The sequence below is a fragment of the Nipponia nippon genome, unplaced genomic scaffold (genome assembly GCF_047370975.1).
Source record: "Nipponia nippon isolate SJK-2023a ecotype South Korea unplaced genomic scaffold, ASM4737097v1 scaffold_4, whole genome shotgun sequence".
In the NCBI taxonomy this organism is placed as follows: domain Eukaryota; kingdom Metazoa; phylum Chordata; class Aves; order Pelecaniformes; family Threskiornithidae; genus Nipponia; species Nipponia nippon.
In genome coordinates, this window is record NW_028262358.1 from 65,503,923 (window position 1) to 65,525,182 (window position 21,260).

The 21,260-nt window shown below is 36.4% G+C and overlaps 1 protein-coding gene across 11 annotated transcripts in view; it reads left to right on the top strand.

The window, feature by feature from the left end:
* Positions 1 to 21,260, top strand: part of EPB41L2 (erythrocyte membrane protein band 4.1 like 2) — a 123,598-nt gene that overhangs the window by 40,701 nt on the left and 61,637 nt on the right. For 9 of the 11 annotated variants that reach the window (XM_087773309.1, XM_087773307.1, XM_087773315.1 and 6 more), the window contains exons 3-4: positions 8,536 to 9,020; positions 10,398 to 10,610. In XM_087773309.1, the coding sequence (XP_087629435.1) occupies positions 8,550 to 9,020; positions 10,398 to 10,610 (684 nt within the window). In that variant the 5' untranslated portion in view covers positions 8,536 to 8,549. Of the gene's footprint in view, positions 1 to 8,535; positions 9,021 to 10,397; positions 10,611 to 21,260 lie in introns of those variants that run through there. The other 2 variants (XM_087773308.1, XM_087773319.1) reach the window with 2 other exon arrangements.

A 21,260-nucleotide genomic window follows, 5' to 3' on the forward strand; every position in this document is an offset into this window, starting at 1 on the left:
TTTAATCTTGCGAATACATTGTAAATCGAAGGAATGAAAGTTGGAAATGAAAAATTTGTTGTGGCATCTAGAAATAAATCACCTCCAAATCAGAACAAGCTAAATAATTTACAGAACCCAAATAGATTCCTCCCTTCTCCCCCCCAATCTCTAATAAGAATTGGAAAAAATGAAATGTTTGCCTGTGCTTCAGTGGAATATGTGGCACTGTTAGAGAAACAGCCATTTGGTGAGGTGGGATGGGGTGGAAGGAAGGGAATGGAGATTGGAGGGACAACATTGCTCAGAACAAATGATTGCTCACTGCTGTTTTTAATCTCTAAAATTGTGGTTATCATGAGGGCTTAATGTGGACAGTCAAAACCCACTATAAACTTGCAATGTTGATTTTTAAAGATAGGGTAGAGATTTTTTTCTCAAACTGTGTTGTTCTTAGTTTGTTGGACAGATAACAGGAAAACAGAGCTGTTTCTTGACCCATGTTCATTTTCTGGCTGCTGGAATGAATTTGGAACTAAATCCTGGTTTTCCACTGAGCATGCCCTTCTCTAGCAGTGTCAGGGCTTGGGTGGGGTCACTTTTGTTCAATACAGCTTTTCAAAAAGACTGTTGGATTCTCATCAGCTTACAACATTTTTTTCAGCGCTGGGGAACAGCACAAAACTAGCTTGATAAACAGATAAATGTGCATATGTACTCTGGCAAAGAGAGATTTCTCGATTTGAATTAAGTTGCTCTTCGAGATTTTTTTTTTTTTGCCTTGGTATACCAGAGAATTTGTAGATTGAAAATATAGAAGGAACAGATTCCCGTTATCTCTGGGTATGGTATAGATAGCACTGAGAGCGCTACAGGATGTATATTTGCTTAAAAGTAATCTCAGATTTCGATGTGGGAGTCGCAACTTGGCTACATGTAGCAATTGAAAGGTATTTATGTTCTGATTTTGTTGAAAGTTTTGGGTTTTCTTTTTACGATGAGCTTTACATGTTGTATGGGTGCTGTTATACAAACGGTGCAGTTCTTAATGCATTTCATTTAGTTTGGGAAACAGCACTTTCTAATATTAGTTTCTATGCTTTATTATACATTTTTAGGCTGCTACCTAGTGTCAGGAGACAAATTTTAACAAAATAGCATTTAAAGAATTCTCACTTGTTTTCATCTCTAGTAGTATTATCTTTTCTTTCTGGAGAGTTGTACCCCTTCAACTGAATTATCCTTTAAAACTAATCCTTTTAAGTTGTATATGGATTGCAGTAACCAAGTTATTCACCAGACAAAATAGAGATGGCCTGCAGCAGGTGTTTTGTGAGAAGTCAGGAGCGCTTGAGTGATAAGGAATAGATATGTGTTGTTGTGCTCATTTAACGGGAAAAAGATTTTGAGAAATAGCCACATTCCTGGATTCTGTTTGACTTTACAAAGAGTTGAGGTAACTTCCCTAGAGTTGCTTTACAGAAATTTGTCAGCATAGTAGACTATTTTCACAATAAAACTATCTAGACTGCAGATACTCACTTTGCAATTTTAGACAGAAGTACCTTTCTCAGTCTCATTTCATTTGCTGTCTATATTCTTGATTTTATTTTTTTTTTTGTCTTCACAGTGGTCTTCAGAATTACTCTAGTACTTGTCTTATATCATTGTTTCAGAAGTATCTCTTAAGTTCACACTGTCCTATGTAGGGACTTGTCAGTGTTTTTCTGGTGAGTCCTGTGTATTCTGTGTATTGCAAGAAATGATGGCACATTTGCAGTAATTTTCTAGCACTACAAAAATTAGTTCTAGAGAGTTGATGATATTTCAATATTTATATAAGGACAAAAATGTTTTCCTAGTAATGCAGGTAGGCTACCGTATTTGGGAGGGAAACATTGTATGCTTGCAAATATTCAGCTGTGGGATGGCATGGATGTAAACATGAAAGCTAAAAAAAAAAACCTGTTATTTTGAATAGTGACTTCCCTATCTAGGTAAAAGGATACTTAGGAGTCTAGTTGCCATTAACTCTGGGGCTGCCAGCCACCATGACGTGTCTGGAATTCTCTGGAAACTGGATTTGGTAGACACAGGATCCTTTGGGAAGATACTGTTTTTTAGCATTTCTGCTCTTGGAGATAAGCTTAGAGGCTGTGTGAATATGTGTATATACTTAGACACACGCATGTTCATGTACACATGTAACTTTAATTTTTATTGTCAGGGAGCAGTAATTCACTGTCTGGCTCTGAGGTTATATTTATTAAAATACGTTATGTTAATACTTCTGTGAAAACATTCAATTACCTGTAACTTGGGAACTACACTTGAAATTGGAATAGCGTTGCTGTTTAAAGTTTGACCTTTGAAATGTGCTACTGATTTTTTAGAACTGTTATGGCACCATCTGCTGACCAATATACAGACTGGCAATGACAGTTTGCTCACCTGGTTCCCTCCTTGCAAATAAGCTTCCAGTTTAGGAGGCAGTTGGGGCAGAACCATAAGGAGAAAGGGTGATTTTTAGTTGGCTTATGTTTGGGATAAATATTTCTAGCAGGAGATATTATTGCAATAGCAAAAGTCTGAATTGTAACACATCTTTAGTTGTATAGTCACCTGGATTATTGCCTAAGGCTCTTCCATGAACTGTGAAGCTCTAAAAGAAATAATTTAGGGATTTTTTGGCTATACATGGCATAAGATTGTTCTTGGTATTTTGTTTATCAATGTGTTACCTTCTAAGCATACAAAGAAGAGCTGTGACAGCGTGAGGTCAGTTCAGGCCCCAGCTCCGGTGGTCTTGTCACAGCGTGGGAAGCCGATGGACCCTGGCAGGCTTCTGCCCTGTGGCTACTGTTGAGACTCACAAAAAAGCAGAGTCTGCAGTCTGTCTCTTCAGCCTCTGTGGTTAACCTTGATTTTTGTGCACAGTGATCATCAGGGAAGCAGCAGACCAAAACAGTCCTTGTCACAGTCAGTGTATAAATATTTAGGTTTGGGTTCAATTGCTAGAGATCAACTTAATCGTTTGAAAATAGGTGATTAGATTTTGTACATACAAAACATGTTTTCCTGTGGGTTCTCTGTTGCAGCTTTTTAAAACATGTTCAGTAGTTTGCTAAATTGTTGATCTTTGACTTTATTCTCATCTATTTTTCAGGAATGTGCTTAAAAATGAACTTAATCCAAATTATTAGGTTCATTAGTCAAAGTTATGTCTGGATGTATATACAATCCTGTGTATATATAAATAGTGAGAAGGATGCAGGTTCCTATGGGATAACTGAGGCTTTTTTGAGTTGATGTTTGATTGCAGATCAGTATTTTATTGGAAGCCATACAATGTAAATGTTGCGGATTGATGTAAGCCAATTTTAGGGATGTTTTTGCTTCCATAAGGATTTCAAAGTTGAAAATTATATTCTTTAGTTGTTAACTTATTCCTCTGCGTTCAGAGAGCTCCATGTCTTTGCAATTGTAGTAATCCACCTAAATAATGACTAAAAGGTGAAATTGGATTTACTCTTTGCTTTGTCTGCTAATAAAATGTGTGCAGGTTGTATTGGCACCTTCAGCAAAATGATGCAACACAGTGGTGTGCTGCACAGAACCATGTGATGTCATAAGTTTTCTTGTTCACATACTGATGATAAAATACATGTTTTAAAATCTAACAGAAATACAAACCAAAGTTTTTTAGTTAGTATATTCAGCCTGATTTGGAGTATCAAGTATTGTACTTTACAGAAAAATAATTGATTTATGCGTTTGAAAAATCTGCTGGGGGTAGTACCAAGTTGCTCAGTTATTACCTAGTGGTTAAAACAGATCCTTTTACACTCTGTAAAATTTGAATGGCTGTTCCAGCTAGCATTTTACTTCTTTATGGCTTTTATGTCAACAAATTTTGTGTTGAAACCAGCAAGCATATTCTTCGTAAATGACCTGTCCTAATCAACTGTGAAACGCAGAGCAGTCTTCTGCATAAAATGACAAGAAATAAAATGCTTTCTTTAAAACAAAATAAAAAAACTCCCAAATAAGCAGTTGAAGTACACATGACCTTGTTTCAGGTTTTATGTATATTTTTCAGACATTAGAAATTTTCTTTGCTCTCTTTTTGTTCTTTTATGTGTACCCCATGTGAACTTTAATATTTGGAAGTGCAAGTGTGCAATCAATTAATTTTTATGAAGATAATGATTATTAAAAGGAATTATTAATAATATGGTGATCCAGAAAATTGCACAACTTGCACAGACACCCATGTTGGCTTTTAGTGCACTGAGTTGTAATTTATTTCAATAGAAGTAGAATGAATTTTTTTTTTTCTTCTATGACATGATGGTTTGTCTGTGATTTCTAGTTGACTGGTGGGGATATAACCATCAAAGTGATTTTGATTTCTTGAGTTTGCTATGAATTTCAGTGACAAACTGAAAAAGAAAAAAACAAGTTTAGGACTGCCTCTTCCTACTTTATATACTCAGAAAATGAGTAAAATGAGATCCAGAAATATATGGAAAAAGGTTTTGGATTTGTTTATCTGTACTGATGAATAAGAAATACCGTAACATAAACAGTGAATTAAGATGCAGATTATCAGCTACAGTGAAAAGAAGCTTTCTATGGTTGTAGTTTGATGTTGTCTGTAACTCTTCAGGATACTCAGTTGTAATCTTTGAGCCACATTTTTTTTTTTTTTTTTTTTTTTTTTTTTAGTAAACTTCATGTTATACTCTGTCTTCTGTTTCTGGTTTATCTATGGTGGCAAGAATCCTTCAGGTCAGACAACTACATTTCAAGAATTTATACTAGGAACTGGAAGAAAGGTATCAACCAACTGACAAATCTGTATATTTGAGAGGAAAGAGAGTGGTAAGGAAAGAATGTAGTGTTCTGCCCTGCTTTCAGGTGTGAACTCTGGCCAGCATTAATTTCTCCTCAGCAGAATAAATATGGAGAGGAAGGGATGAATGAAGAGGGGAGAGAATAGCTGTTGGCTTCAGTTGCTTCCTGGCCAGCAGCCTTGCTTGGGGAAGTTGGTAGAGTTATGATTAGGGCAGGACATCTGCTCCCCATAAAATGGGACCTGTTTTAATGAACTTAATTCCTCTTCAGAAACTGCGAGGTTGTTTGCGATACTTTTTGTCCTACCACTCCCACCTTGGTCCTTGCAGTTTGGGTAGACATTCAATCTGCATGAGCCAAGTTTTCAGGAGGATTACAAAAGATATGGCTGTTATCACTAGTAGTTTAATATGCATGGGTTTAATGCCAATTGCAAAATCTGACAAGATTTTTTTTTTTTTTTCCACTTCGCTTGGACTTCGGTAATCCTTCTGTTTCAGCGTATCCCTAAGCTTCCTTCTCTGTTGTCCACTCTTGCTGCAAGATCCTTACTCTCTCCTTTCAAAATGAAATATGGATTTAATGTTACCTTGCAATACGAAAGAGGTGAGATAAGGAGAACCCTATCCTGCTGCAGCTGTTACAGAGCTTAAAAAAATTAAACGGGCAAAAATACTTACTGTACCTATGCTACATAGTAAGGGCAAATGAGAGTTTACAATGCTTCCTTGGAGACAGGAGGGGAAGAAAAGATGCAGTTAAAGTTTACAATGGTAAATTTTCAACGTAATTTCATTTATTCCTTCACGATCTCACTTCTGAGACAAATGCTGTCTGCTGCTTGTTTCCATTTTCTTTCTGCCACATTGTTGGCTGTTAAGACACAGGGCTGGATGGGATCGTCCAAGGTCTTCCCTCTCAGATCAGGAAAAAGCCATTTGCAGATAACCTGGTTACTTGATGTGCTTGACTGTAGTGCAGGTAACATCAGAGACTTTATAACCTGCAACAGTACACTCTGAATGCAGAACTCCGATGTTTTGTCCCCCCCTACCTCTGCTTTTCCTGTGAACTACAAAACTGGAGGATCTGACAGAGCATTGAAATAGTGAGTGCAGGGAAGGGCAGGTGATTTTCTCTTTCTGAAGAGATGCCTAATTCTTGTGCCAAAATGAAACTCTAGAAAAAAGAAATATATCCAGCTTATGTGCTAGAGGAGGTAGATATTTTGGGAAGACTATCCCTTACACTCTTGGTCAGCGCCCTTGTTCACTAAACTTATCCATCTTTAACAACTCATTCAGAGACTGCTGGCAGTATAAAGAAATCTACGGGCTTAGTGAAGAGGTGTATTTTGTTTTGTACGTTTTTCCTCTCATTTTTTTTGCTGGAAAAGCACCAAAGTTAGAAGCTTATGGAAAACTGAGCTCATGAAAGAAATCACCTCCTGCTGTGGGCATCCAATGAAGGCATGAATGTGGACAGACCTATTCAGACAGGGGCTGTAACAAGTTTCCCTTGCTTCTGCAGTATAAAGCCAACTTCTCCTTTTAAATATAACTTCAGTTATGAAAAACCTGGACACTTGAAGTTGGAGAACCTTTCTTGTTTTACACTGAGCGAGTTTGTACCACCCACTGTTACCCTGCCTAAATTTAACCAGTTAAGATGTGTAACTTGGTAACCTCAGTTCCTTTTCTTGTTATAACAGTATCATAGGAACATGTTTACAGGGTGATATTTGCTGCTCAGTTCTAAGGAATTTTCTGGAGATGCCTCCTATTGGACTGTATAAGCGAAATATGATCTTAATTTTGAGAATAGCATATAATTAATTTTTATAAGTATGCACATGTATTTCATGCATTTCTGCCTATTTTGAAAAGCAAAAAAACCATGCAGGAAATACAGTGATTTTCCTTTTCCTGTAGCATCTTTGAAGATTTGTTTATCAAGTTCTCCAGAATTCTTTTAATTACTTTCTGAGAAGAAATTGGTTTGTTCTTAGAGATGCATGAGAAAAAAGTACCACCATCTGTTAATAATGAAACCTGCCTTTTGACTTTATTAAGCAGAGTGGATCGCTATTGTCTGATCAGGAGAAATTTGTGGATTTTTCTCTCAGGAAAAGTTGATTTTGGTTTTCTATATATTGTTCATTTTGATAATAAACATTTACATCATTATTATTATTATTATTATTATTATTATTATTATTATTATTTACTATTACTATTATTAAGATTGCTGCTGTAATTTCGTAATGATAGGTATAGATTCTGTGTAAGGTATGAAGGTGATAGCAAAATGTACTTTGACTATTAGCAGCTTTGAAACTAGTGTACTAATATGTGGCTTTCAATAGCAAATTCTTTAATCTCAACAGCTACTCAAATGGAAACCTACCTTTCGGAGACCTGTTACCTCTGAGATAAATAATATTTACATAAATATGAATACTCTATCACAACAAACAAATAGCTACATAACTGTAATATTTAAGCTTGAAATGTATTCAGAAGTTTCTAGTATAGCAGTAAAGATATAACTTTTCTTCTAATTTCTCTGTTGGTGAATGTTTTGTTTTAGAGAGTGAAGTTTAAAGTAACGAAAAAAGAAACACCCACAACCTGCAGTTACTTTTGGTCTCAATGTGCTTGCTTAATATGAATTTGCCTGTAGATAGTTCAAGGCTCCTATGTCTAAGCTTTTTACTAAGATAACTGTCAAATTTGTTTCCTTTGGTTCAATATTCTCCATCTCTTTTGCCAGAAGGGCTTATCTCTTGTATATTTGGGTATTTATTAGTTTCCTTATTTTTTTCTCCTCCCCCCCCCCCCCCGCCTTCTTCTCCTTTCTCCTTCTCCTTGACTCTTTTTTGGGCAGGGGTGGGGGTAGCAGCTGTTGAGTTCAGCAGGAGCCCTGAACTAATAGCCTCCTGACTCTACTGGCAGGCACTGATGGCAATCAATTTTAATGGAGAGGGCCCAATGTTTTAAAGTTATAAATGTGATTGTAACTAACCTGCTAACCTTCAGGCCAGACAAACAGACCATCAGTTTAAAACTAATTGTTTGAAGAAGGTTGTAAATAAATACTGGTTACTTCTAATGGGACCTAACTGTTTTAAACTTTGTTTGTTGGACCCTGGTGTGCTTATTTTTGTTGGCTCACAACAATAAATTGGAAAAAAATATTATGTTGCATTTTTAAAATAAAGCAGCAAAATCCAGTGCCACACAGCTAACAATTTGTTTATTCTAGTTAATATTTTTCAAGAAATACCAATAATGTTAAGAGTAAGGATTATTATTGCATATCCTGTTGTTATAGTATTATAAGAGAACTGAAGTTACTCATGAAATAATCTTGGCCAATAACATCAGGAGTAGCTTATAATAAATCAAATGCATTTCAGTGAGCACACTTAAATTTTTATCAAGGAGAAGGAAAGTATTGGTAGATCTATCTCCCTAGAGTAGTATTTTTAAAAAATCTTTGTCTGCAGAGCACTAAGCTTTAGCTTACTGGTTTTACTTGTGAGCTGAGAATTTGAAAAGAAGTATATTTCTTTAACCCTGATAAGCTTAATTTAGAAACTCTTGTAGATTATTACTGCAAATTACTGCAAATAATGTAAGAGTCAGTAAAAGTAGTGATGCTACATAACAAAACTATTTTTATGGTTGCTTCTTTTAGTTTAAGTTGTGACAATGACAACTGAAGTTGGCTCAGAGACTGAAGTAAAGAAAGATTCTGAGCAGCTGGGACCAGACAAAGCCAAGGACAAGCCTGAAGAAGCATCAGAGACTCCAGAAAGTCAAAAGTCCAGGGAAACATCCTCTGAAGGAGCTCAAGATTCTTCCTCTGTCCCAGCACCAACTAGCCAAAGTAGTCCAAGTAGCCAGAAGAAGGAAAAAGGTTCACCTGAAAGCAAGGGTATTTCTCGTTTCCTTCCCCCCTGGCTTAAGAAACAAAAATCATACACCTTGGCAGAGCCCAAAGATGAGACCAAGAAAAGGACCACAGGGGAAGAACAAGTAGTTGAAGAAAGTGAATGCCAGGCAGCAGAGGGGGTGGCTCAGCCTAAAAAGAGCTTAGAAGAAGCAGCGGCTGAAAATCAGCATAATGCTAAAGCAGACGACAAAGAAGAAAAACACTCTGTTAGTAGTGCTGAAACACAGGTACATGTGGGAAGGCTAATGGATGCTTTGGAGTAATTTTAATGAGACCTGATTCATGATTTATGCAATTCATGTAAGCCTTTGTTAGAATCGTATCAGGGGAAAAAATGACAGCTACTATCTGGCCTTTTATGCCGTTGGGTTGATACAGTTACGAGTAGCATAGCTGGTTTTAAAGGTTCCTGCTCTGTGGCAGATCATTTTTTACTCCAGTTCTAGATGTCAAATTTTAGTGTAACCTGACACTTTGGCATAGTTCAAAGGAACATTGAACTGTATCATTGTGGTAGAAATGAGCAAGGATAAGAGGAGAAGCTTCTTAAGTCAGCTTTGTCTCTGAAGCCATTAGATTGCACGAATACCTCCTTAGTGACTTAACCACAACAAATAACACATGGATTATCTCTGAGTCCTTATGATCTCAGTTTTTGTTATCCTTTACCTAGAAACCATGCTTGTGGTCCCTGTCCTTACTGATTCATTCTGGGAGGTTGGTGCTGAGTTCCAAGCCAAACGCCACCTTCTGCAGTGCTCCAGAGTCTTGCTTTTTGAAAAGTTGCATGTCAGTTCTTAACACTCAAACCTCACATTCTAGGGTGGCGAAGATGATTAAGGGCATAGCGAATCTTTCATATGAGGAGGGGCTGAGAGTGCTGGTACTGTTCAGCCTGGAGAAGAGAAGGGTCAAGGGGAATCTTATCAATGCGTATGAATACGTGAAGGGAGAGAATGAAAAGGAGCCAGACTCTTCTCAGTTGTATGCAGTTAAATGACAAAAGGCAATGGGCACAAACTAAAAACACGAAATTCCATCTCAAATTGCAAAAAAAATCTTTTTTACTGTGATGGCGGGTCAAACACTGAAACAGGTTGCCCGGAGAGGTTGTGGAGTCTCCATCTGTGAAGATATTCAAAACCCAACTGGATACAGTCCTGGGCAAACTGTTCTAGGTGGCCCTAGAGGGGCCCTAAGGGCATTGGACTAGATGATCTCAAGAGGTCCCTTCCAACCTCAACCATTCTGTGATTTTGTATCACTTGACTTTAATAAACACCGTTTCTTTAAGTTTTATATAATTCCTGGAGCTTCTTGTTAAATTTGTTTCTGTTAGGAAAAAAAGCCAATAAAACATTAAAAAAAATATCTCAGTTCAAGGAAAAAAAAAAAAAAAGGCACTTTCTGTGGTTTGAGAGCAAGAATATCTGATCCCCAAAGGAAGACCTTAATTGCTTATGCTGGTTATTGTGCTCCCAGTATGTGCATAACTTTAATGAAAGCTTCATGTCTTATTTATTAGTAGCTTATAAAAGAAATGAAAAAGTTTAAAATATCCACCTTTCTGAGTTTCAGTCATTGTTTAAATGTATTTTATATAGCCTGCCAAAGAAGATGGTAAAGAAAGTGAAGTAGAGAAAGTTACAGAGGAAAAGGAAGAAAAACAAGAAGAAAAAGAAAAAAGGGAGACAAAAGAAGTGCAGACAGCTGAAATTAAAACAGAAAACATTCCTCAGAAGTCTCCCAAGAAAATTAAAACTGTGCAGTGTAAAGTGATGCTTCTGGATGGCACGGAATACAGCTGTGACCTAGAGGTAAGGCATCAAGTCTTTATATAAATAGATCTTTTTCTATAGCGAAAAACAAAATTTGCTTTCATTGCACTGAGAGTTTAACAAATACATTTGTGTATATCCAGTGAGCTCATTACAATGCTACATTCACATTGCTATTATTAGGTGCCAGTTAACGTTCCATTTTAAAACTCCACCTTTAAGACCTTATCAGTTTATCCTTAAAAATGTACTCTGAGGTACACTAGCAAATAAGAGAAAACACAATATACAAATCCTTTCAGTGGTGATTGTTTGATAGCTCAAACTTGATTTTTTTGCAAAAGATTAAGATTTTCCTGAAGGTAGTGTCACAGTACTAAAAAGGTTGTCTTGAGTTCATTATTTTTTTTTTTAAGTTATCTTAGCTGGAGAACTAAAATTTTAAAAAAGTATGCTTCAAAGAAAAATTCTGTAACAGGTATAAAATACATATTTGTATTTCAAGTTATGTTCTAGTTCCAAATTTTCATGGACGCATGGATTGCTTGTTTACAACTGTAAATCACTGGGTTAGATATTGTGTATATTTAGCTGTTCAGTCTGACTTAACATCACTAACAGAAATAGGGATTGTGAGCTAAATGGAAAATAACTTCTTTGGTTTTATGGCTTTAATATCCTTTGAATATATATATATATATATACACACACACTCATTCAGTCTGACCATAGTGTCCAAATTCTAAGTCAAATAGTAGTCGTTTAATATTTTAGATCAAGATTAAATTATGAAACATGTAATTACATGAAAGGAGGAAAAAAGTTGCATTCCAAATCTTATTTCAGTGAAATAACCTTTGTTTTGATTTATTATGAGAGTTTTTATGAGTAAGGTAGTAAGTAGATCTTATCAGCAGATTACTTCAGGCTAATACTGTGTCCCAAAAGATGCCAGTCACTTCAGTACAAAGGTGTGAGAGGTTCTTCTCTGTTAGAAAGTTCAATTGTAATCACTTTTGCCAGTAGAAGATGCAGCACCAACTGTTATAAACTGCATGACTTCTTCAGGCACGCTTTCTGAAGGGCTGGGAATTGTTTTAACTAGAAACTCCTTATTTCATGCTGGATTGATGGATACCCCAGAAATAAGCTCATTTATTTAATACTAGGATATAGTGCCCCCTTGGAAAGAAGACAGTGTTCCTTGTAGGACAGTTTATATTTGGAAACCATACTTCCAGTCAGTTGTAAGACACATTAAAATTTGCTTAGTTCTATTTTTGTAATTTTGATAAACTTTGCAAGCACTTGAAAACCATGTTCATAGTAACTGAAGACTTTAGCTTTGTATCTGAAAGGGTGTGTAGGTGATATTTTCAAAAGTTCTTCCAGCTAGTAGCACCAAAGGCAGATTCCAATAATGAGGCTTGGTTCCCTTGCACAGCTGCATCCCAATCCTAAAAACCCCTCTGCTCTTCAGCAGTGTCTTTCGCAGGACAGGAGCTCTAAGCTGTTCTTGGGTTCAATTATTTGTAAACTTCTGGGAAAAGGAGGAATCCAGTGAATTAAACAGCTGGTGAAGTCTGTTTGGCTTTCTGATGCTTCATTTCTACTTGTTGCTTCCAGTCAGTCACTTCTCTTTATGAAATTTGTCTTATTGCTCTTTGTCCTAGTCATACAAGATGGCTGTAAGGTAATGAGGAGTTTCTATGGCCATATAAGCTCCTAGTTTAGAATATCGTAGTTTTCATTTATGGGTTCAGTAAGCTAAAGATGTGACCAAGCAACATGATATGATTCAGTGTGTTCTGCAAAATGGTACCTAATACGACACCACAGCAAGCAGACTTTTAAGTGAGTATTAGAACCACAATGCGTTGGTAGTTACGTGGAGAATTAATATTTGAAGGTGATATGTTTCCTCACTGAAGTCAACTCCTCCTTGACATTTCTGTCTTATGCTTTGCACTAGAGTACCCATTTGTTTGGAATAGGGGAAAAATGGTTGTTCTGGACTATGCCGGTGAACATAGTTGTCACATTTTGCATGATGTTTTAACTAACTGATTAGCTGTGGTGCTTAGACTGAATATTGGAGTTATGAACAGTGGTTAAAATTTGCATCTTTTCTAAAACCAGACATCTAGATATATCTTTCAGATTGATCTAAGGACAAAACAGTAGCGATGTTGTGGCATTTTCTAGACCCAGCTGATTCCTTGAAAATATTCCTATTTTTGTCTAATGTAAATTGTTTAATTTTTAACGTAGTACACGTTACAAGTCCTGCGGTAGTGCAGGCTTCTGCTTGAAGCCTTTTGTCTTCTCTTGTGCCATTTCATTTTCCAGTGTCCGTCAGTCAGTCCCTACACTGTTTGACTGTGGATTTCATTAGGCTTCCTAGTAGTCTAATTGCTTATTGTGTACAAGTGCTTTTGTGTACTGTAATGGGATACTGGCTGGACACTGCTCACCTGTCCTTCGAGATCTTGCGAAACTAATAGTTACAGAAGACTAAAAAAAAGCTACTTGTTTTTAAGACTTCTAGAAGTTTCATCACAACTTAAGTCTTACTTCATGCATTAGTACAGCTTTCTTCAAACCTATTCTCTAATAGAACTCTTCCTGTCAGCTAAGAAATTCTTATTTGTTGTTTATCTATGAAATACTGCTTGGAAATGTTTTGCTGTGGTTTGCTGGAATTTAACATTTGTGTTTTATAGTTGTTAGTAATACAAGCTTTCTGAAGCCTCCATTTGTTGAAGAATTCCTATTCTTGATGTTAAAACTGAACAATTTCAGTGTATGTGTCTTAAAGTACAATATTTTAGCCCTACAGGGATCTCTCCTTGACAGTGTCAATTGTAGACCGCTTCACCGTAAATTAAGTCAACTGTAAAAAGCAATAGTGAAGCCTTTGTTAATGTTATTTAAGTCTATTTTTTATGCTGTGTTTGCAGAAGAAAAAATGTTATCAGAATAAACAAAACACGAACATGAAAAATATACTACAGAATAATTGCTTTCCAGAACATGTTGCTTATGGCTGTGCATTCTTATGGTCTAAAGTTGCAGGAATTTTCTCACCTAAAAGTTCTTGAGAAGTATTTTTATTTATATATTCTTATCAATATATATGGAGGAATATCTATAGAAATTATATATAAAACAAAAATTGATCTAGATTGTGTAGTAACCCTGGAGTTCTGTTTTGATTTTTAGCATAAATCAGGATGTTTATATCTGAACAGTATTTCTGCATTAATTGAAGGCTATATGAATTCTATCTTCCTGGGCTTTTTCCCCACCCAAAAATGAGACTTAAATGAAGTTGTGGCTTACCACAGATTTAAAAAGATACCATTTTGCATTTACAACTGAAAAATTCTGTTCTGCGGTATTTTAAGTTTATCATGATTCAGTTAAGTTGTTTGTTAAGAAATATGTTTTCTGATTATTTGTAATAAATAAGAGTCTGCTGTAAGAACAGAAGCAAAAATTAACTAAGGAGGGGGACAAAGTGGAATAGAAACAATCTGTTTTATGTGTTCATTTGAATCATTTATAGGACATGAGCAGTGCTGACGGCAATTTTATAAATGAATTCATTTTCTTAAATACATGTAGAGCGTTTTATGCTCTACTACTGTACCAAAATATTAAAAATCTCAGAAAGCTGCTTCAACTGATAACTGAAATTTCAGTTTGTGCTCTCTGCAGTGAATCCTAGTAGGTCAATTTCTGATACTGATCTTTTCTTTAGTCTTCCTTTAATATTTAGTGTTTGGGTAAATGTTGGTTTATTTCTGCTTTACAAAGTAACAGAAATGATACAAGATTTAAAAAGCAAATAAACAAAAACTCTGCAGTCTTAAGCACAAAGTGCAAAACCCAGTTTACCTTGGCTGACTTTCTAGTAAATCAGGTTTTAGTTTGGAGCAATTTCCATAGTTGAGACATTCCTGATGCCTCTTCCAGTTTTTACTATGCACTATGGAGCAGCTTCATTATATTTTATTTATATTAGAGACACTTTAAATATAAATACTTGCTAATAAGGAAGTAAAACTGAAAAATACCTTGTTTTCATTAGTGTTATTTTACAGACAGCTTTTGTTAGAATCCTGTCTTTTTCTAATTGCCATCTTAAACCTTCATGATAAATCAGTAATAAAATCTGAGCTAATACACTATTTCTTGGGGTCTTTTCTGTTTGAGTTACAATCACATTCCTTTTTTCTTGTAGAACTGCATCAATTTGTATTCACATAACTTAAAAGGAGTGTGAAAGAAAACAAAATATGACCCAGCAACTTATTGTCTGTTAAATTTTGTCGTTGTTCATTCTTATTGCCTGTCTTTTATATAAGACAATAGCTGGGAAAGGGCGTAAAAGGAGATAAAGCCATGATGTAGTAGTTTCGGTGTCAGCATGCAGATCAATGCTGTAGTTAGTGTAAGCTGATAGGATTCTCAGTAGTAACTAAATACTGAAACTTTTGTGTCCACTTAGTAGATAAAATACTATACAATTAATTTGTAACAGTGGTGTAATGATAATGTAAGAAGATTTGGATATTATATACCTTAGATTCACTAGAATCTTAATAGATAATCTTGAAGTGGATAGTAATGCCTTGTTTCTTTAAAAAAAAAAAAAAAAAAAAAGTACTGATGCACTATTCTTACTCCATAAGCTGTTTTAGTCAGAAAAACTTTACTTTTCCAGCTTGATCGTCATCTTATCAGTAAATAGTTAATGGCAAAAACCTGAAGATGCAATTTGGAAATTAATGGAAAAAGGGAGGGTCAGGTTAGGGAACATTTAAATTAGAGATACAAGTCCCATGGGACCTTATGGAATGCACCCATGAGTGCAGAGTGAGCTGGCTGGTGTTACTGCAAGGCCATTCTTGATCATCTTTGAAAGGTCCCAGCAGTCAGGGGAGGTTCCTGAGATATGAGCAGGGGGGCAAATGTCATTCCTATTTTCAAGAAGGAAGATGTGGGAAATGTCAGGCTGAGCAGCCTCACCTCAATCCTTGGGAAGGTAATAATGCAAATAATCCTTTCCAAACTTCTTCAAGCTAAGAAGGTGTTTGGGAGTAGTCAGCATGGATTTACAAAGGGGAAACCATACGTCCTACAATATGATGACTGGCTCTGTGGATGAGGGCCGAGCTGTGGATATAGTCTCAGCTTTAGCAAGGCTTGTGACACTTTCCCGTGATTGTTCTAGACAAACAGATGACGTATGGGCTAAGTAAGTGGACAGTGAGGTGGACCAGAAGCTGGCGCAAATGCTGGGTTCAAAAGGTTGTGATCGGGAGCCTGAAGTCCAGCTGGAGGCTAGTCACTAATGCTTTACTAAAGGCATTGACACCAAGGCAATTAATGACCTGGATGATGGCACAAAGTGCATCCTCAGCCGGTTTGTAGATGATGGTAACACTGGGAAGAGTGGCTGATATATCAGAGGGTCCCGGACAGCTGGAGAAATGGGCAGACAGGAGTCTCATGAAGTTCAACAAAGACAAATACAAAGTCCTGCACCTGAGGAGGAACAATCCCATGAACCAGTACAGGCTGGACCGATTGGCTGGAAAGCAGCTTTGCAGAGAAAGGGGGGTGTCCTAATGGACCCAGTGCTGGGTCCAGTTCTGGGCGTACTGGAGAGAGTCCAGCAAAGGACTGCAACATTGATTAAAGGCTTTAAGCATCTGATGTATGAGGAGGGACTGACAGAGGTGGAACTGTTCAGCCTGGAGAGGAGGAGGCTTGGGGAAGTTTTAGCACTGTGTACAAATACCTGGCTGGGGGATGAGTAAAGAAGATGGATCCAGGCTCTTCTCGGTGGTGCCCAATGACAGAATGAGAAGAAACGAGCACAAACTAAAATACAGGGAATTCCATCGAAATGTGAATTGTGTATATCAATTGAGGGTGATCAAACACTAGAACAGATTGCCTAGGTAGGTAATGGAAATATTTGTGAAATATTAAAAATCTGACTAGGCAAGGCCTTGACCAACCTGTTGTGAGCAGGGGTGTTAGACTAGATAACCTCCAGACTTCAAGCCTCAACTAATGTGCATAGTTATAGCCACATTTCACCATTGTAGGAGTATAATTCAGGAATTACTCTAAACATGTTATCTGTGTTAATAATTTAATTTAGACTATATAGTGTACATTACACACATACTCTGTCAGATAAAAAATGATGATAGCATGAATGGTATTAACATACAATTATTACTAAAGAAATAAGACCAATGGCATAGCTGAAAATCCATGAAGTTGACTAATAATGTAACAATCGCAGTGCCTATATGCAAAAGGTTCCCAAAAACATTGCACTGATCCCTGGTTGACGCTACCATCTTGACATTTTGCAAGGAGCTATCTAATGTGCTAGCCAGTAACCCTTCTTCCCATACCTAGTCTTAGTGAATTGAAGCTCTCTTATGTTGGAGGGTTAGCACCTACTACCTGTTGTGGTATGGCATATCATTGAGGTGAAATGATGATTGTGACTTAGGCACTTCGGTGAAATGTTAATCCCCATGCCAGCAATACTTAGCTGTGCTCTGCAATTTTCAAATTTTTAAAAAGATACCTTTGAAATAATGTGGAGTTTACTGAAAAGGTGCAATTGCTGAAAAAGTGCAAATGGAGAAACAACATAATTCAGTATAAAATATTTTTCGTATTTTTAAGTTAGAGTATGAAGGGAAACTCCATTTTTTTTTCTTTTTTATGTCACCTTAGGTTCTCAAAAAGTAATAGTTTTGTATGTGCACCTTTTAGCAAGATGGTCACTTCTCACTTTTTTTCACTTGCAGGAAAAAGCAATTCCATAAAATCTCATCCATTTATCACTGTTGCCCAAATGCCTGTTTTTCTCTAGCTTTTTTGAAGTAAGAGAGTAAATCTCTGAATAATGAAGAACTTCCTTAGGCTTGTTCCACACTTGTACAATTGGAAGACTCCACTTTGAGACTTTACGCTGCCTGGGAGTACAGATGAGTTCAGGCATAATTTCCCTAGCAGTCCCTATTAAACAGCTTCTAAAAAAAGCAACTCTCTTTTGTTGCTGCTCATTGAATTCCATGATCTAGGCCAGTTGTTTAGTCTGACACCTATCTTTTTATTTCCCCTCTATTTTCCTTTATTTTAAAAAGTAATCTTACCATAGATTCAGGTGCTGGCTGTCTTCCTGTGTCCCAGTTCTGACAGTTTTTTTTTACTTAAATTTCCATTCTTTTTTCTGTCCATCTTGTTTTTCTTTTTTTCTGAAAGAACAGAATATCCACTGACAATAGTCTGTGTGCTTAGGAAGAAATGCAATTTCAGTAGACCAGAAACTGCTCTCTAAGCTGCTCTGCAGTTGGTAGTTAGATTGTTATCCTGCTTATATTCCCTTTTGCTTTGTGAGCGTAATTTAGTTCTAGACATATTTGTGGCTACGTTTCTTCAGCTCCAGTGCTTTAAAACACTTCAACATACTTAATGTTTTATAACACGGCTTTTGAATTTTGGATATTGAAAGAATTAAACCTTGTTTCATACAACATCTTACACAAAAACCAGCTTCGCCCCCCCCCCCCGCCTTGCAGCTGGTTTTGCAAAGTGACATGTTTGGTACAAATTTAAATTAATTAGATTAATTTAGTCCACAAAGTTGACTGGATATAGAAAGAATATTTTCAAACTTAAAAAAATGGATATTTCAATTCAATAAGGTGCTAGTGAGCTTTCATAGAATACATAAAATAATTGTACTGGAAAAGAGGTTACAGTTTTTGGTTAAGGTTGGTGCTTAACAAAAGTTGTTCATCTGGAATTAGTTTTTAGAAGTGTATTATCTCTGAGATTTGGACTAAGCAGCAAAAGCTCTATAGAGGTTCGTCTGGACCAGGCTCTCCATGCTTCACTAAACATTTCCAGAAATTTAGTATTTATGAAGTGACAATTGGATATCCTAACTTGCTGAAAATTGAATTCAGCTATATTCCTAAACGCTTGAATTCTGTAATATGAAGCTGAGATAGGCAGAGGGATTAATTTAACTGAATAGGTGAAGTCCTGTAACTGTGATATGACTGAAGCCAATTTGTGTATGTTGAGATATCTGTTTTCTGTCTTGGTTACCACAGATTGGTTTTTGTAATAATAATCCTGATACTGCTCAAGGATCTTGTTGTCTTGTCATCACATAGCTCTCAACTGCCATGTGTGGCAGTGGCTTTGTTTTTAACTGAGGGAGTGAGGGAAAAGAATTTTCAAGGCATTATTCAGAAAATTATAATCTTTAGCAAATGTTTGTTGGTTACGTGAAGCAGGCTTACTGGGTTGAGTGAAATGTACTCGTATCTGATCCTTGATATGTTTTCATGACCAAACTCCAATGTTAGCATTTTATTCTTCAGTGCCTCTGTCTGCTAGTATTCTGCAGCATTTGTGTTCAAAAACTTCAAAAATTGTATTTAAGTATGCGTATTATCAACATAGTTCAGCTCAAAGAGGGCAGGGTTAAGCTGCTTCAAGAACAGCCTTCCCTTAACACAGTTTGTGTTGTTTTCCAGAAGTTGCAGTGTAGCTAAATGTTGTGCTCTTGAGTGGACACAAGTTGCTGCAAGGTCCACTCGCTTCATGTTCTTGATCTATTTAATTATGATTGGCCTTTCAAAATAATTATTTAGCATTTAAAGTACCAAATTTCATCACTTAAACTGTCTCAGTTTCATTGACTGTAATTCTTTAGTGCAGCCAGTGACTAATCCAGATGAAACAGTTTTGCTCTCCTTTCTTGATTTTTCTTTCTTACAAAAGATGTCGACATGAAAGTCCTTAGGGAAAAAAGAATCAGGAACAATATAAGTTTGTATTGCACTCAGAGTTAAGGATATTTTTTGAAGCCCTATCATCCCACTGAATAGCTTGTCCGTTCCTGCATTTTTGTGGTGTATTTGAACGGACAACATCATAGTTTTTCTTTACAAGTGCTAATTTATGTTGGAACCATGAGAAAAGTGAAAGAGATGAGTTGTTCCCAGAGATTGTCTGGGGATTGTCCTATGTCATCCTCTGGCAGAGGTTGGGGGGAAGTTTTATTTTAGATTTTTTTTTTTCTTTGCAGGAAAAAAAAAAGTCCGAACCTTCCCTTTTTTTTTTCTTTTTTTCCTTTGAGACAAGCCACAGTGATCAGTCATTGTTGGAGGAAATACACATCTCAGATCAAAGTTTATTCATTTCACTGGGTCTGTGGCTCTATTTGATTTCTACACAGCCTTCTTACTTCTGTTATTTTATACATGTACCTGAGTTCCTTCCTTCTCTATGCGCCCAGTAAGTCTGGAAGAGGAAGTAATGGGACTCTGAAGAGTGCACATAATAGATGTGATAAGTGAGGGAGGACGGAAAATAAATTTTCTGCCCACTCCATGTCCAGTTTATGCACAAAACTACTCCAAGCCTCTTTTTTGTGGTACTAAAGACTTGGAAGTTGAATACATTCCGCATCCTTTTTTAAGATTTCTGTTGCAGAGTTTCCTGATATCATCACTTGGAGAGAGTAATGAAGAAGCCCAGGAACTCTGTGGAAGTTCTGTCTTCAGCCTGTTGCATCTTGGAGGGCTCTGTCATGATGAGCTGTGTCGCATGCTACGTGAGCCTTCCTTATGCCTCTGGTAACACACGCTGCTTAAAGTGGCTGGTGTTACTTATTCCAACTTTCTGGATTACTACCTATAAATAATGGTGAACTGCAAAAGTGGTGAACTGAAAAAGTTCACCAGGAAAAACAGGAGTGCTCTAGGGCTTCTTATCCCTATACCCTGTAAGCAAGGGTTAATGCTACATTATCATCAGTTGAAAAGGGCAGAGGCAGAAGTAAGTTTTGCATAAGGGAATCGTACATCATGTCACTTTTTTCTTTTTTTTTTTTCTTCCTTCTCCCTTGGAATCTTCAGAAATGAGTTGAATTTTGGGAGCAAATATTTATAAGAAACTCTGATGAGTCTATTACTATCTTTAAAAAAAAAAATCAAACCAGATAAACCAGGACAAATTGCAATGCAATTATAAACTTAGTTATATCGGTACAAAGCTTGCATGGACAGGCACTTTGCCCTAACTGGAAATATTTTAGTCTATTTTGAATGGATTAGGTACATGTGCAAACTTAGCCTGTATTATATGAATAAAATTATTACAATTTTAAAGACTAGTTTAAATTAAATTGACCTAACTTCTGCATAATAAGACATTTTCTTGGAATCTATACTGAGTCAAAGCACTTTTTGGAAAAAAAGTATATATGTGACATGCAGAATGCATTGAGAGATATTTCAGAGTAAACAAAAATTGGGTTGTGTGACAAAATGTTTCTGAAAGCTAATTCCTGTGTGTGTCTTCTCTCTAACATGTTGTGTCATTTGTTGGTGAGCGCCACAGAATAGAAACTGATAAGAGATACTCAGTTAGAAAAAAATAGCTTTAACATATTGAGATAGCAAGCTTATATATGAAAATGTTTGTGGGGGAAAAAAACAGTTCACTCATGGCGAATCAGCATGGTTTTACTGTGATATAGAGACATCTTTGCAAACAACTATAATTTGATGCTGTTCTTTCGTTGTTCAGAATTTGTCATCAAATGTTGCTGTAGGAGTACAGGTACATTTG